General features: G+C 43.4%; 1 protein-coding gene across 1 annotated transcript in view; it reads right to left on the reverse strand.

Annotated features, from left to right (window-relative positions):
- CARMIL1 (capping protein regulator and myosin 1 linker 1) overlaps positions 1–17,868 on the reverse strand; it is a 993,695-nt gene that overhangs the window by 339,657 nt on the left and 636,170 nt on the right. Inside the window, exon 22 of the mRNA XM_069218803.1 lies at positions 1,948–2,016. Coding sequence (XP_069074904.1) covers positions 1,948–2,016 — 69 coding nt within the window. The remainder of the gene's footprint in view (positions 1–1,947; positions 2,017–17,868) is intronic.

The following is a 17,868-nucleotide window of genomic DNA, read 5'->3' on the forward strand; positions in this document are numbered from 1 at the left end:
GGAGAACAGTAAGGGGCCATGCTGAGAAGGTGCTTTTTGTTATTTGCTCTAACTCTGTTTCACATAAGAAAGGTAATAACATATTTTAGTCACAATATAGGTCGTTTGTAAGCCGTACAATATTAATTTTCAGGATAGTATTGTGTTCTAAGGTGATTACAGCCTGTGAAAAATGCTGATCCTCTCCAGCTGGCTGATGAAAAACATTAGAAGGAAAATAGTTTTCTCTCATGATTTCCTCAAAGAGATTATTGAAGGAGCTCCAGAAGCTAAAATGAGAATACATTTTCTATAAGTTCACATTATCTTCCTCAGCCAAATGACAACAAAGTCTGATATTCTTAGTAAAACGTAATTCCAAAGCAGTAGCAGTCTGTTAGTTGATTCCCCAGTGTTATACTGCAGCTTCCCTGCTGTGTTCTTATGATGAACTAGACAGCTAACCTATTTATAACAAAAGTGTGGTCCACCTGAATGCCATCTTGATAGAATCAATGATGTAAAACTGAAAACATTTCCTACACATGATACTGCAGTGAATGAAGAAATGAAGAGCTTCCGTTTGTCACAGAACTTATGTTTAGCGCTCTAGAAAGCTAAAATCAGGATACATTTTCTATGATTTCTCATATGTCTTCTTCATGCAAGTTTTTAAGCCATTCTGACATGCAGAGTGAAACGTACTTTCAACAGGGGCAACAGTCAATTACTTAACTCATTAGTTATCAACGTAAGATCAGCCACAGAGTTCTAATGGCCAACTAGAGCTTTAACATTTTGCTTTCAAGACATAAGTAGAGCACTCCTGAACACCATGTTTTGAAACAAGCCCTGTTGAACTGACAGGCTTTCCTAAGCAGGAGGCTTAAGTAAAAGAGCATTGAGATGTTAATGCAGGGATGAAGACAGTGGGTAAAAATGCAAGAAAGGTATAGGTATTTATTAATTTGAGGCATAATGTATTTTTAAGGAGGATGAAATATTTAAAGAGGGAGACATCTGCATAAGTAAAGCATCCCCTTTCCTTGTGTGTTTCCTCATCTGTTTTCACACCCTCCCGATCTTAATCACTAAACAGCTACCTAATTTTTTAATAGTAAAACTGTTGTTAGATAAACTTTGTGCACAGCAGGAGTTGCCCGCCAGAGCAAGGTTGACTGCAGGGCGTGGCTGTGAGCACTTTGTGTGCAGCTGCGTTTGGGCGCTTACAAAGGGATGCCCACGAAGTATTGTGTGCAGGCCAAGTGACCAAACCTCTCTGTGCCCCACCAGAGGGTGTTCACAGCAGGGGTTGGCATCGTCTGTGGGTTGGTGAAAGGCATGGCTTGCGGCCAGCCACTGCTGCTCACAGCCAAAGGCCCTGCACAGGAAGGAGTGGGGAGTGGGTTCCAGCAGAGGGTAAGCCAGAGAGCCTGGCTGTGAGGGCAGGCCTAGTGGTGAATCACAACTGTGCAAGGCCTAAGGCCTTGCCCAGTGGGTTGGGCACTTGTAGAATGTTGAGCACTAGTCCAACTTAGAATATGATTAAAGAAAAACAAGTTCACTAACGAAAAAACAAAAGATTAACGTGGTGTTATGGTTAGGTGTTGAAATGAGACTTGAACTAATATTAAAAAAATAAGAAAGGCTGAAATACACCAGTTATAGTTTAGTCAATTAACTATAACGCACCCCTATCATGAGCGGATTATGACCTCATGTATTACATCACTAATGACATGTTAAATTACATTACTGATTACACTACTCATTTTCAAGTTACTAATGTGTATGGTGTGTGTGCAGTATATCTCTGTCCAATATTGCAGAAATTGGAAGAAAGTAACCAATGTTGTCATGTGCCAAATAGCACAGAGAATGATGAGAAAACCTTCTCACTGCTGTTATTCAGCATTCTCCAGATGCCATGTGTTGCACCACCATTTCACCTTTCTGTTCCAGACTTACTTTTCTAAGGCAACTGCGATATCCTGGAAGCCTAGAGCACTGATGTTGTTCTTGTCCCAAATGACGGTTCTGTCAACAGAAAAGAAAAAGACTGACTATAGGTACACTGAAACATACAGCAAGAGGCAGAATATTCTGTTACGGAAACATAAAATTATAAATGGATAACAGTGAATAATCAAGATGTTTTTCAACAAGAGTTGATGAGTTACGTCAAATTAAGAAAGTACAAAACATTTGAGATGTCTATGTCATTCAGAACCCTGAGGTGTATAACATCCCCTTTATTCACAGTTACCCATCTATAAGTTTATATTATGTATGGCCCCAATATCTAATCTCCCACTGCAGACTTCAGCTCTAAAGAAGTAGAAGAGTCAAAGGGGAGCCACACACAACATATGTCACCGGAGTTCCCCTACCCCCTATGAAACCATGCATCCTTACATCCAGCCTCACCTCCATCATGCCATTCTTTTTTCTACCACATACATTTTAAAAACGATAACGCTGGCTCTGATTTACACAGTGTTAATTGCGAGATCATAGTAGCAAGATGAGGTTTGGGATAAGTAAATAGGAGATGGAAGAGGGGAGATCATATTTGTAAAATGGGGTTGGGGGTTAGTTAATGTGGAGAAAACGAGGGAGAATTTAGTAAGGTTGTTTGGGAGATCTTAGCAGTAAACTGAGGTTTGGGGTGAGCCAGAAAGGGTGGAAGAGGGAAGAGTCTTGGAAGGGTTATTTTGGAAATCATAGTAGTAGAATGTGTTTGGGATGAGTCAAAGAGTGGAGATAGAGGATAGACTGATAGAGGTATGGGGTGATGGTGAGACAGGGCAAAGCTTTCTCAAGAGTATTTTTTCCCCCTCTTGTACAATAGGACTAAAGTAATTAATATATAGATACATGATTACACAGTAAGGGAATATATGTTTAAGGATTAAAATATATTTAGATTAAAGTTGTATCGTATAAACAAAGACTTTTAGGAGTTGCAGTATTTGAAGTTAATTTACTTGTGTACTTTTCTAATATTATTTTATTTCACCTCAGTATTTCAATGGAGAAATGCTTGTAGATAAATAGTTAAGATAATATTTACCTACTGCAATATAATAAATAAAAACAGACTCTTAAGCATCTAATCAAACAACTTATTTAGAAAATATGCAATGACCTATGAACATGTTAAGTGTACTATGATATATATATATATATATATATATATACACGTACACATACATAATATACATATACTCATCTACACACACACATACATATATAAATGTATATATATATAAAGATAACAATTATTATACCAATTTTACAAAGAAATACACTTATTTAGATATATACCTATAATGAAATTATAAATGTTTACATATACAGGGATGCCAGGGGAGTGGGTTACTCGACAAGAATGGCGGAAGTGCTCTGAAAAAGCTCTGCTACTTGTGTGGTTTACCCAGCAGCCATCCAACCGGGAACCTGTAAATAACCTCACTCAACAGCCCCTCCACGTTCCCTCCATCGATACGAAGCCATGTCGAACTTTAAAAGGAGATGGAAGAGGCGCAGGAGCAATGCTGTTGCTGACGGGGTTGGCCATAGAAACTGAGCTGCGACCCTTCTGAGACGCAACATGGGAACTGCCTTGGGGCATCGCTGACAGAGGTGCCGGCGTCTGTGGTTTGCAGGCTGCTGGCAGTGACTGAGGGAGGCACATCTGAAACACGCTCCCACATACGAGCTAGCTGCTCCTTCCTGGACTCCGGTAAGGCCTGAGATGCTGATCGCCGAAAATCGAAATGCCTGACACTGCCCCAGGGGACTGGGAGGAATGTGCGCTTGGACATCGCTGCTGCATTGGCACAGCCGGAAGCTCCCTGTTGCGTATATGTAATTGGAACTCAATACAGTGCTTTTGTTTTTCCCCTACCCTTACCATGCGGCCTAAACCTACTGGAACTACACTCTACTAGGCCCCATTAACAGTGAGGCATTATCACTATGCGGCAATACAGAGCAAAAATGAGGGGGGCACAGTATTAATCACTCCCTCAGGAATGTCTATACAGATGCGCTGTACATTGCCCTACAATGGATTCTTAGCTAGGGGATTCCTGCATAACTACAGACATCAGTATTCCTCTTCTCACATGGTGAACGGGGCTGCTTGTGCTGCTGTGCCTTGAGACACTGTGTTGTGTAGACAAGTGGGTCCCTTCACACGTATCTGAGCAACCTACTGACTTTTACTATTGGCAACCAGTAAAAGGTTGGTAACCCTTGAAACAAGTACGTGACCGGATTGACCCGCCATCAGCATATTGGAAGTGCATTGTAACCGTTGAACTTTTGGTACTTAGGGGCTGCTCGCGCTGCTATCCACCATCTCTCTGGTGCAAACTGGCAAGCGGGCCCCTTAATGGAGCCAAGAGTCTGCTCTGGACTGGCTGGCAACAACCCAAAGCAATGGGGCGACCACGCACTATGATGCGCGGAATAGCCTTGAAGGCGATAAGATTGGCTAGAAAAGGACACAGGGACCTCAGATGTTGCAGCACCTCCACTCTCCATAAGCGTTAAACTTGACACTGTGCTTGCAGCAGTGGAGAAGATTGGTACCGCACTCAAAAATACGAGGACTTCCCTGGAAGGCAAAACAGATGCAGTGACAACAGATCTGACACTACTACAAGCAGGTCACAGAAAGCATGCAGAGAAAGTGTGCACCACTGAATTGCCACTTGAGAAACTGCAACCGTGAGCTTGAGACCGTGACTCCATTGAGACAGATGGTGGAACAGGTGAACATCCTGGAGCGTCATCTGTAGAATGCGAATGGCCAAACGTGAAGCAACAATGTGCACATGGCGGGCCTTCCGGAGGGAACAGAGGGATTGGATGCTGCTGCATACATGGAGCAATGGCTGCAACAACTACCTCTCCTGCTTTTTCATGGTTGAGCATGCCCACCAAGTGCCAATGGACAGAGCTCTGCAGAGATCCAACCCCGACCACTCCTGTTTCACCTACTGCTTCACAGAGTCAGAGATGCTGTCCTACGTGAGGTATGGAAGCTAGGCGAATATGCTGTGGACAACACCAAAGTAATGTATTTTCCTGACTACACAATAACAATGCAATAGTGTCGGACCTCCTTTCTTGAAGTTAAATGGAGACTGCGTCAACTGGACATCTGATAGGCCCACATTCTTGCATGTTGCTTGTGGCAACTGACAACAAGACGCAATTTTGCAGCACCCCAGAAGAGGCATGGGACTGGCTTGACTCAACAGGACATCAAACTAACAGATTGCCCCAACCACACTGGTACTACATCACATGGTGGGAAATCTCCACAGCGTAGAGGCAGATGTTCACGACCACAGCAATCACTACAGCTGAAAAACACACCTGAACAGGAAGAAGTTATACAGGAAAGGTGTCAAGCGTTGCAAAACACCACAGCGCTTGGTCAGTGATCTTGCCACTCTGATATGGATGATGAATCAAGTTACTCAGTGACAATGGATCTTATGCTACCTGACTGTTCGGGGCGAACTATGCAGCTTCTTCGGATGTCACACTACAAATGGCGGATTACATGATCTGATACATTGCCTGAATAAATGTAAATTTTTAATTCTATTTTCACTAAAAAGGCATGTTCATACACATTACCCTCCAAGCATCATATGCAATTTTTTACTGGTTCTTCCTTTGCAATGGGATGGGAATATGGTCAGGGGGCTCAAAAGGTGTCTGTGCCCTAGAAAAACTACATTGCACATAAAATATGCCCTGGTGAGCGGACTGGCCATGCACTGTCGGATGTACATGGCTTTCTGTAGAATGTCTCCCCCCAGCACACAGGACATTCCCACATTGGCCACCTAGCTACACCCCCCCTTTAGTGCATCAGCTGGTTCATTCCAGTTGAGATCTAGTTACCTAATTGTTTGGGCAGGACACATGTTGTATCTCTGCTACATTGGCATTTCAGGTTTTTTGTTACACATTTGTACAATGTTAGTTAAGACCACTGGCCCAGCATGACTAGGTCTTCCACTTCAGGCCCCCCACAAGCACATCAAGCAACACTATGCTTTTGCTGACACCGCCATGACCCTATGTGTTTGGGAGATGTACACCTTGCAGTATAATCCAGTTTAATGTACTCATCTGGAATGCGAGAGGCATGCACACACCATCACATCGATACTCTGCATATTCTCACCTGAAGAGGTTAGCCACGCATATAGAACTGCGGCAGGAGACTCATCTTATCCATTCCAAATCAAGCTGTTAAGACGCAGGTGCGGGCAGATATTTGCCACAAACTTCTCCTATTGCACCAGAGGGGCATTGCTGTGGGTTAGACCTAGAACCCCATTCTCAGTTGATTACATGTTGACAGATCCAGAGGGCCGCTTTGGACTGGTGAAAGGCCGGATTGATGGCCACCCTATTCTACTTGGCTATATTTATGCCCCTAACACGGAGCAGACAGCCTTCTTACACACTCTCTCCAATGTTCTACGTCTATGGAGTGACATACCATGGCTTTTTGGGGGGATTTTAACAGCGTCCTGGATACTGCCCTTGATCGATCCTTTCTCCCACTACCTTGCACAGCCGCGCCCACAACGCCCAAGCACGGACTGATTGGCTCTGCCAATGGCAGTTGGTGGGCCCGCCTTTCACTCAGTACCACACAACCTACACGCCCATATAGACAGATTTGCTGGAGCACCATCACTGCGTCCGCCTTTCACAAACATGGAAAGGGGCTCACTCACTCTGATCACCACCCACATCTACTACAACTACATTGGGACGCAGCTCCTCCCCATCCCTACATGGCGTTTACAGCTTGCACTACTGGCAGACCACCCCCCACTCAGAACTCCTCTTGGGTCAATGATTGCTGAGTATTTTGATAATGATACTAACACAGCATCCACAAAACTGATAGATTGGGATGTTTTTAAGGTGATGTTGCAGGGTCACTGCTTGGGAGTGCAGGGTAACTTTAGCCAGGTTATTAACCTCTCAAGATTGGAGAACACACTTCTAGACCTGGAGACACGGACAGCTGTTGATTTCAATACCAAACACAGCCTAACAGATGCGCATTGTGAACATACTGCCCTACTGGAAAGACTTGTGTAGTCCTAATTATGCTGCTCACTCAGCAAGCACACATGCAGCAGCCGGCAAAACTGGATGACTACTGGCATTGCTCATCAGGCAGGATCAACCACGACACCCTATAATGGCATTACGTTCTGAGACAGACATCACCCTTTATGGACAACACTTTCTATGATGAACTGACCCAGCACTACACACAGGTATACCAGTCCCAAACAGCCACTAAGCCGGAGGCATATGTCTCCTTCTTTACTGACCTCCCAGTGCCCAGCATCACAGTGAAACAGGGTGCTGAACTTGATGGCCCCACTACCAATTTTGAAGTCACAAAAGCGATCAGGAACCTGGCCACTGGCAAATCCCCAAAACCAGATGGCTTGCACACTGCTATCCAAAGCTTTTGCTCCTGAATAAGCCCCGCGATTTTTAACAATGTATGATAAGGCCTTAGATATAGGCAGTAGTACTGATTCCCAATGAGATGCAACTGTCATTTCCTTGCCCAAACTGAATAAAGATCCCCTGTTGGCTAGCACCTACTGACCATTGGCTCTACGTAACACTGATTATAAGATACTGGTGAAAATACTTGCGGAATGCCTGGCACCACTGGTCCCCTTGCTTGGTTCACACAGACCAAAGCAGGTTTGTCCCAGCCCGCAATACCTCAATGAACATATGCCATTTCTTCAGAGTTATGTTGTACGCCCGCCTTGATTGGCCTAATGTGGGATGCCTGGTCTTAGAGCTTGAAAAGGCATCTGACTCACTGAAATGGGAGTACCTCTTCAGTGCACTGTCCCATTATGGTATTAGGAATTACTTCATGTGACTGGTAAAATTATTATACACCGACTCCCTAATCAGGGTCAAGACGGGATCCCTCCTTTCAAATGCAAGCTCTATACACACTGGAACAAGATAAGGCTGCCACTGTCACCTTTATTGTTTTCCCTGGTGATCGAACTGCTGGCGTTAAACATGTCCACACAGGGGACAACCTGGGGTATTCCACTGGGGGACTGAACACATGTGATTTCACTATATGCACATGACATGTTCCTAGACGTAAGAGATACACACAACGTACATGAATCTAGTGCATTAATGTTGGCCCACCTTGCAGCCATTTCTGGACTACGTGTGAATTGGGCAAAATCATGCCTATTCCCTTTTCTACCTAATGTCCCTAACCACAGCTTTATTATCGAGGATGCGCCCTTGACGGGCAGTACCATACGGTTTGCTACTTGCGGGTGTACATTAATACGGGCTCAGATGGCCTTCTGGCGCTCCTTGCCACAGACAGTAGCGGGGAGGGAGGCTCTATTGAAAATGGTGGTTTTGCCCTGGCTTCCCTATTTCTTCACTAATATGCCTAACCATATCCCTGCTGCATCCTTCTGGCCATTTGACCAACGGATTCCCAAATTTGTCCTGCAAAAGTTGAGATGCAGGGTGGCGTTGGCAAATCTTTGCTTACCCAGAGATAGGAGTGGGCTGGCTGTCCCACACTTTGAACACTATTACCTATCTGCCCAAATCCAGTGGATTGCTAGATGGCCAGAGGGCCTACAGCTGTCAGATATGGCCACATCCTCACCTAGTTGGAGTCTGTCAGCCCTCCTGCATCTTTTTCACCCTTGCACACCCGCGCAAACACCTGACTCACTATTGCTGGGGATAGCCTATCGTTGCTATTGACACTGTCTTTGCATCACTAAACAAACGCTACCTGATGCACAAGGATTAGTCCTGATGGAACGTTCAGAACTTGGAGACACGCTTTATCAGCTGAATTAACCACATGGCATGCTACAGGGCTGCACAGGCTGGGTGATATATATAAGGATGGTACCCTCGCATCAACTGAGGAATTGATAACAGAATATGGCCTAAACTCGGGGCAATTTTTATCATACAATTCCTTGCTTGCCACTCTAGAGAGACACTGGGGACGTTTTGTAAACTGAACAACCTATTCACCTCACATTTCAATATTTACATGTTATCGGTGAAGGTGGACATCTCATAAGCCGTTTGCTGATTCCCTTCTTTCCTAGACTGCTTCACAACTCCCACAGCTGCAGCGCTGTTGGGAAGCAGACTTAACACATCCCTGCACAGACAATAAATGGGCCACTCTGCTAGAGGGGCCAAAGCATATACCTCAAAATGCCCGGTTTAAGCTTATTCAGCTCTACACCTTACATAGGGCTTACCTTGAAGTGAAGGTAAGCTGGTTTTATCTAATGTGAACTGGTTTTATCATAGAATTGATGCAGCTTGCCCATGCTGCGACCTTGTGGATGCTGATTTGCTGCACATATTATGGGCTTGTACTAAGCTACACATCTACTGGATCAGCATCACCTCTAGCTTAACAACATGCATAGAACGTCCATACCTACACAAGTGGGAAATATGCTTACTGAGGCTGTATCGTAGGCACAAGAAACACAGAGTGACTTCCCATTTTTTAGACCTGGAATCAATAGTGGACAAACGGTTCATTACACGAAGATGGAAATCATCAGAACCCCCAACACCTATTGCCTGGAACCATTCACTGCTCAACTGGGCTCAGGCCAAAAGCACAGAGAGGACACACTAAGGCTGCGGACGTATCCCATTGCCACTCACTGGGATAACATTCTCGCTGATCTGCAGTCTAACCGAACACACAAATCCAATGACGTTAATAGCAATGTAACAAGAACAGCAGACACATAACAGAGGCTGTCATACGCCACTAATTGCACTACATATCGCAATGTCTTTCATGTATATATTTTTTGAAGTCCTCAATATTCAGGTATCATGTGGTCTAACAAGTTGTTTGTTTTAAACTGTTCATTATAGCATGGCTATTAAACACATAGATCTGCCTGCTCTGCCATAGGTGATATGCCTATCATAATGTTTCTACTCCTTGTCACAATGTTTGTTATTTGATAAATATTCTAAACATCGCGTCATGAGTTACTTTATGCCAAATGTGGACGACTCTACTGCTGTATTATAAAATGTGATGATTTAAATTTAATAAACAGATACAAACAAAAATAAATACAGGGATATGCAGTCCATTGCTGTTTGAGTATGGTGGTTATGTAGGAAAGATCCAACTCTTGAGTAGTCTTCTGAAGATAAGATAGTTATCTGTGGATCTTGTATTCGTTGGTAATAAATTTGATAATTTGGCCGCTTGAACAGAGAAAGATGTACCACCTATTGTCTTTGTTTTGTATAGTGGTGTTTCGAGGTGGTTTGCCAATCTTGAGCAGAGGTTTCTTTTTTTAAAGTATTTTGCCATTTTATTCCAGATGAAAAGTGGTCCTGTTCCATGTATGGCTTTGTGGGTGATACAAAGCAGCTTGAAGGTGGATCTTCTGACAACCGATAACCAATGTAAGGTCCTCAAGGCAGGGAGGATGTGGCCTTGTGGCTTTACATGTGGGAGTATCCCGGCAGCCAAGATCTGAATGTGTTGTAGTTTTTTCATAATAGATAGAGATGATCCACAGTAGAGGCCATTGGCATAATCCAGTTTAGTTAGTACAAGAGAGATAGTAGCCTGCGCCTTGTGTGGAAATCCAATGTGAGGGAAGATACATTGCAGAGTTTTAATGGTGATTAAGCTTGATCCTGTTAATTTGTCCACTTGAGCATTCTTTGTTAACTTGGAGTTTATGGTAATCCAAGGTGTCTAACTTCCTTAGATACTTTAGGAGGTGGTCTCAGATCATCAGGCCAGGCACAGAGTGGGTTATAATTTTTCCAATCGCCACAAATGAGTATTTATGTTTTGGAAGCATTCAGTTGGAGATGGCTCCATGCCATCCACTGACCAACGGCTCTGAGGCAATTGAACATTTGTGAGTTTCCAATGTCTTTGGGGCATTTCAGTTTAAGGAGTATTTGTGTGTCATCTGCATAGTTGTAGCATGTGAGTTAAAATGAATTGATCATTGCCAGTAATGACATCATGTAGATGTTGAAAAGCATGGGTAAGACGATTGAGCCTTGAGGGACCCCTGCTTTCCTGAAGTAGGGTTTGGACGAGAAAGGGGGAGTATGGGTGACATTTGTTCTGTTTTGAATGTAGGATGTGATCCAGTCGAGAACTTCATAGAGTCTTTGTATTAGGGTGTCATGGTCAACTGGTTCAAAGGCAGCTGAGAAGTCCAGGAGAAAGCGTGCAGCACTCCATTACAGTCTATTGTGTTTTTAAGATCACCCCAGATGAGGATGAAAGCAGATTCAAGTGCCTCATCCTGGGCAGAATCCAGTTTGGTAGTCTGAAAGTATGGAGCTATCTTCAATGAATTGTGACATCTGGGTGAAAGTTGCTCTTTCTATCAGTTTGCCCAGGAAAATATCTATTTGTAATCGGTCTGTAGTTGTTGGGTCATGCGAGTCCAGATTTGTTTTCTTTAATAATGGGCGTAGGTATGCCTTTTTAAGGTCTTCAGGAAAGATTCCTGTAGTGAAATAATTATTGATGATTCTCGTTACTGGTGGCACAGCAGAGGTAGATAAAAGAATGTCCTTGAAGATGTATGGCGTACAAGGGTCATATAACATTGCATCTATCATTAAACCATAACAACTGCATATATTACTAAAGCACAAAACAATACCAGTTTAATAGGAAAGACTTATCTACTCCCAACTTCCAAATTTTATTGAAGGACATGTCTAGGATAATTTGCAAATACTTCCAGATTTGCTATTCTATTAAACAGTTTCAAGTACAACACAGAATAAGTAGCCTGGTAGCATCAGAGTCCTCGCAATCAGTTACCTCTATTCAACCTTTCCTATCACACCTCCTGTGTGATGCCAAAGCTCCAGACTCATGACCTACTTATAAACTGTTTTCAAGGAGGTTGTAGCAACCATAACAGTGAAATCCTTTCACAAAAACCAAGATTTTTTTAAATCGTGTAAACCTTGCGTTTCCAAAAACATCAAATTTTCCAATTATGACCTACTGGGTATTTTCAAGACTAGTCTAGGACTGACGATATTTATAATATGAGTTCCCATTTCTTCCTCAATGCTCAAACTACCAGAGGCAATTCCCATCTTCATATTCATTATTAAAGATACCCCATTGCTCACCTACTGCAACATCTGACTGCTGTTATTAGGACATCATTTTACACAGAAGACTATCAGTTTATTGTTCCTGTTACATATTGGGCCTATATCACAAAGAATGTGGGAAAATAACGAGTGGAGATCAACAACTCTGCCTGGATGTAATTTTATAGCTTTCTGAGTATCACAAAAGTTCAGAGACATACTCCTGGAAAGCTGCATCAGACCCAGTTTCAAGGACATCTCAGCACAGGGGTAATAGGATACCCGTGTAATAGCGCTTCTTTCTTTTGCTGGAAAAGGAAAATGTTACTTATCCAGTAAGCATCTGTTTGTGGCATGTAGTACTGTAGATTCACATGCTTAGCATAAGTCTGCCATCTAGCGTTGGGCTCGGAAGTGTGAAAGTTGTTTTTCTTCAAAGAAGTCTTTTGAGTCACAAGATATAGTCACTCCTACACTTGCTTGCAATGCTCATAGTCCTCAATTCCATTGTTAGATTGTTTCCGCTTGGCAAGTGAGGATGGAGTGTAAAGAATAATGTAGCTTAATTAATCAATTAATTAATCAATCTAGGATATGTAAAGCGCTGCAAATCCTCCATGAGGGTCTCAAGGCGCTGGAGCTGCTTAGTGGTGAACTGTTCATTCAAATAGCCAGGTCTTGAGTCCTTTCCTGAATTGTAGGAGTAAAGAGGTGGTCATGAGGTGTAGGGAAGGGTTGTTGCAAGCTTTGACCACCAGATGAGAGAATGAGGGACCCGTGAGGAAGAGCGAGGCAGATAGTAGGTCTCTGTACGGCTGGTGGAGCATCATTCGTTTGTTGATGTATGCTAGTCCTACGTTGTGCAGGGCTTTATAAGTGTGTGTCAACATTTTTAACTCCCATCCCTTCTGGATAAGGATCCAGTGTAGTTTCTTGAGGTGGGGTATGATGTGGGTTTGTCTGGGGAGGTCGAGGCTAAGTCTCACCACTGAGTTTTGTATTGTCTGTAGTCTCTTCAGGAGGCGTCTGGTGATACCTAAATAGTGTGTGTTCCTACGGTCCAGCCTGTTGGTGATAAGAGGCGGCATGACGATCTTTCTGGGGTTGCCTGGGAGCCACCTGAAGATCTTGAGAAGCATGCATAGGGTGCGGAAGCAGGTGGATGAGACTGCGTTGACTTGTTTTTCCATAGATAGCTTTCTGTCCAAGATGATGCGGAGGTTAAGGGCATGGTATGTTGGGGTGGGAGATGGACTGAGTTCTGTGGGCCAACATGTGTCATTCCATAGAGAAGTGTTGTTAGCAAAGATGTGGACTTCCGATTTGTCTGTGTTGAGCTTGAGACAGTTGTCCCGTAGGAGATGATGTTGAATCTGTGTGATCTGATGGTGTTGGCCTGGGGTGTCATGTACGTAATGAAGAGGTTGGGGCTGAGGGACGATCCTCGGGGGACGCTGGAGATGATTTTCTTCGGTTTTGAGGTGAACAGTGGGAGACGTATTCTTTGGGTTATTCTGGTGAGGAAGGAGGCAGGCGTCTCCATGGATTCCCATGTGGTGGAGTCTGTTGATCAGGATGTGATGGAGACGGTGTCAAAAGCGCCAGAAGGATGAGGGCTGCTGTTTTCCTGCAGTCCAGGATGGTCCTGATGTCATCTGTGGCCGCGATCAGGGCTTTTTTGGTGCTATGATTGGTTCGGAATCTAGTTTGGGTGGGTCCAGGAAGTTAAGCTTTAGGTGTTTGTTGAGTTGCTGGTGGATTGCCTTCTTGAGGACCTTCGTTGGGTAGGGGAGCAGGTAGATGGGCTGGTAGTTCTTCAGTCCTGCTTAGTCAGTGGATGGTTTCTTTAGGAGGGCTTCACTTCGGCGTGTTTCCAGTCCTCAGGGAATGACCACGTGAAAATCATGTCACGTTTAATGTTCATAATTACAACCAAGACAGGTTTACAGGTTGGAGAGTGGGTACATGTGAATCTACAGCACTACACGCCGCAAACAGATGCTTACTGGGTAAGTACAATTTTACATTTGATGGTATGTTTGGCTTTAGATAAACATGCTTAGCGCAGACTGTAAAGTAGTTTTCCCCCTAAAGCAGTGGCTAACTTTTGTTGGTTGCATTTGCCTGAAATAAAGTGCTCAGTACTGCTTAACACACATTAGCTTGCTGACAGGCCATGAACATCTACACAGTAATGTTTTAAGTGTGTGTGGCGCAGTCCATGTAGCTGATTTACATATGTCAGCTATGAGTATATTCCCCAAGAATGCCATGGAAGCTCCCTTTTTGTGAGAAAAGTGAGCTTTTGGAAGAGTAGGTAGAGTTTGTTTGGCTTTAGCATATCAAGTCTGAATGCATTTAACAATCCAACGTGAAATACTTGATTACGAAATGGCTCTTCCTCTATGGGGGTTAGAGAATTCAACAAAACGTTGTGTTTTCCTAAATGACTGATTTCGGTCAATATGATACAAAAGAGCTCTTTATACATCCAGTGTCTATAAAGCTCTTTACGCAACTAAATCAGGTTGGGGAAAGAATACTGATAACTCAATAGGTTGATTTAAGTGAACTGAGAGATCTCTTTTGGTAGGAATTTAGGGTTTGTACGTAGTGCCACCTTGTCTTTATGTATTTGGAAGAATGCTTCTTCTAAAGATAATGCCTGAAGCCCACTGATATGTCTGAATGAAGTGATAGCAGTAAGAAATGTGACTTTGAAGGATAGGAATTGAAGAGGACATGTGCAAAGAAGTTCAAATGGGGGACCCATTAACTTTGTTAGCACGATGTTTAGATTCCAAGCAGGGGTCAGAGGGACCCTAGGTGGGATAACTCTCTTGAAGACCTTCAGAAAATCTTTGATTACAGGAACTTTGATAAAGAGGTGTGTTCTCTATTTTGCAGAGATGCAGCAACTATCAACAGTTTAGCCTTATTGAAGTGAAAGCTAACCCAGAGGTATGTACATTGAGTAGGTAGCAGACAACGTTTTGAGCATTTGCTGTTAAAGGATCAATACTGTTTAAATGGCAATAGTGAATGAAAATGTCCATACACTAATGTGGTAGATTTAAATATCCAAATTCTAAGACCTCAGGATCCAGATTGCGAGATTGAGAGATCTGGGATTTGGATGCCATACTACTTCCTGGTTTTGGGTAAGAAGATCTTGCAAGTTGGGAAGTACCTGGTGTGGGACTACTGAGAGCTCCAGTGTAGGGTAAACCATGGCTGCCTAGCCCATCTGGGAGCCACCAAGATGAGGATTAGAGACATCTACCAAATTTTGTGAATCACAAAGGGAAGCAGTGGGAGAGGTAGAAAAGCGTAAGCAAATATCCCTGACCAACTCATTCATAGTGAGTTGTCCCTGGACTGTGGGTGTGGGAACCTGTATGTGGCGTTTGGACATTTGGCGGACTCTGCCATGGGGAATAGACCTATGTATTGGTGACCCAATTGCCGGAAGAAAGGGTTGAGAACTTCTGAATTGAGTCGTTGTCTACACCCAGTATGTACTCTGCTAAAAGGTGAATGTTATGTTTGACAGTATACCTCCAGATGATCTGGGCTAGTTGAGATAGCTTAGGTGACTTGGTGCCCCTGTTTTTGCAGATAATATGTGGTAGTCATGTTGTCTGTTTTGATGAGAACCACTTTGCCCTTGAGGTGAAGAAGGAATGTTTTCAGTGCTAGATGAACAGCAAGCACCTCTAGGTGATTGATATGAATATGAGCTTGACTGGGTGCCCGAAGTAGTAGCACAGTCAATTCCTGTGAATGTGCAACCCATAAGTGAGCAATCTGTTGTTATGGTTCTCTGTGGAACTGAGTCCAGAAAAGGCTGTCCCTTTAGAAGATTGTTGGAGTTCCCCCATTGCAGAGAGTGACAAGCTTGATGGCTGACCAACACCGGACCTTTCCAACTTACCATTCACTTGAGACCATTGATGCGTTAAGCATTCCTACAACAGGTGCATATTGAGTCTTGCATGAGGAACTATGGCTGTGCATGATGCCATGATTCCTAGAGAAGCATAACAGCTCTCACTCTTATAGGCTGGTCAGGCAGAAACTGTGAAATAAGGGTTTGGAAGGATTGAATTCTTGCTGTATTTGGATAAGCTATCTCCCTGTGTGAGTTGAGGATGGTTCCCAGGTAATGTTGTATCCTTAGTGGTTGCATGTGAAATATGGCTGGATTGGTTGTGAAACCCAGTTGGTGAAGTAGGCTTATTGTAGTTTGAGTGTGTTGAAAACACTTCTGATGGGTTATGCTCTTGATAAGCCAGTCATCCAGTTAAGGGAAAACATGTACGCTTTGTCTTTGAAAGTCGGCTGCTACTAAGGCTAGGCATTTGGTAAACAACTTTGGGGCTGTGCTGATCCCAAATGGAAGCAATTTTAACTGAATCTGTTGTCCGTTTAACACAAATCTGAGGTATTGATGGGGTTATGGGTGAATTGTAATGTGAAAGTAGGCGCCCTTTAGGTCCAAAGTGGCCATGAAGTCACCTCATTGTAGTAGCGGGATGACATCTTGAACAGTAGCCACATGGAAGTGCTCTGAGAGAATATATCTGTTTAGGGGTCTGAGGTCCAGAATTGGTCATAGGGACCTGTCCCTTTTGGGGGTAAGGAAGTAAACTGAATAAACTCCTCAGTTCTTTTCGAGTAGTAGCACAAGTTTTATTGCTCCTTTCTGTACAAGAACTTGGACTTCCTCTTTGAGCAGCTGCTGATGGTCTTTTGACAGTCTGTGGGTGCAGGGTGGAATGTTTGGAAGTGTGGAAGTGAGATCCAGTCAATAACCATGTAGAGTAATATTCAACACCCACTGGTCAATGGTGATATTCTGCCAAGCGGGAAAGAACTTCTGAAGTCTTCCCCTGATAGATGTAATGTGATTGGGGGGATTGGTGAACAAGTCAAGGTTTTGTGGCAGTGGCAGATGGTTTGGAAAATATGCCCCTGCCTCTAGAATTGTTGCCTCTTTAGGAGCCTTTATAGAATCCCTTAGGCGATGTGGTCTGTGACTAGGGACACTGATATGAGGTGGAAGTGTCAGTGCATGTAACTGCACGATATGAGAGTGACAAAAGCACCTCGTTGAGTAGCTGTTTTGAATGCCCCCATGACTTAAACCATCTGATTGTCTTTTTTTTTAATTTGCAAGGATGTTTTGTTTCACTTCCGGCTTAACTCCTGAAACCTTAAGCCAGGCATGTCTTCTGATAAGGACACTAGTGTTGATAACTCTTACAGCTGTATCTGCTGTGCTAGCAGTGCAGGAAATTGAAGTATTCACAATTAGTTTGCCCTCTGAAACAATCATATGGCTCAGTAGGGGATGGCTTATACTTTTGATCAACCCTTGGTTTGATGACTTGGGCTTTGATCAGTTCCTTAAAAATATATGGTGTATGTCACTGCATGCCTTTGAGCATTGGCAGATATTCTACAGAACGTTGTGATGAGGATAAGATGTCAAATAAAAAGTCTTACTTGAGAAGTCAGTATGTAGTTGAACCTTGTGCTAAGTGGATGCCTAGCATATAATATCATGATATGCAGTGGTGTCATCTAGAGGTGAATGTTTTGCTGGATACAGATATGAAGCTATGGCTGTATGTGGATCTGTGTTATATGTGTCCTACAAATCAT

This window comes from Pleurodeles waltl, chromosome 2_1 (genome assembly GCF_031143425.1).
Source record: "Pleurodeles waltl isolate 20211129_DDA chromosome 2_1, aPleWal1.hap1.20221129, whole genome shotgun sequence".
Lineage (NCBI taxonomy): Eukaryota > Metazoa > Chordata > Amphibia > Caudata > Salamandridae > Pleurodeles > Pleurodeles waltl.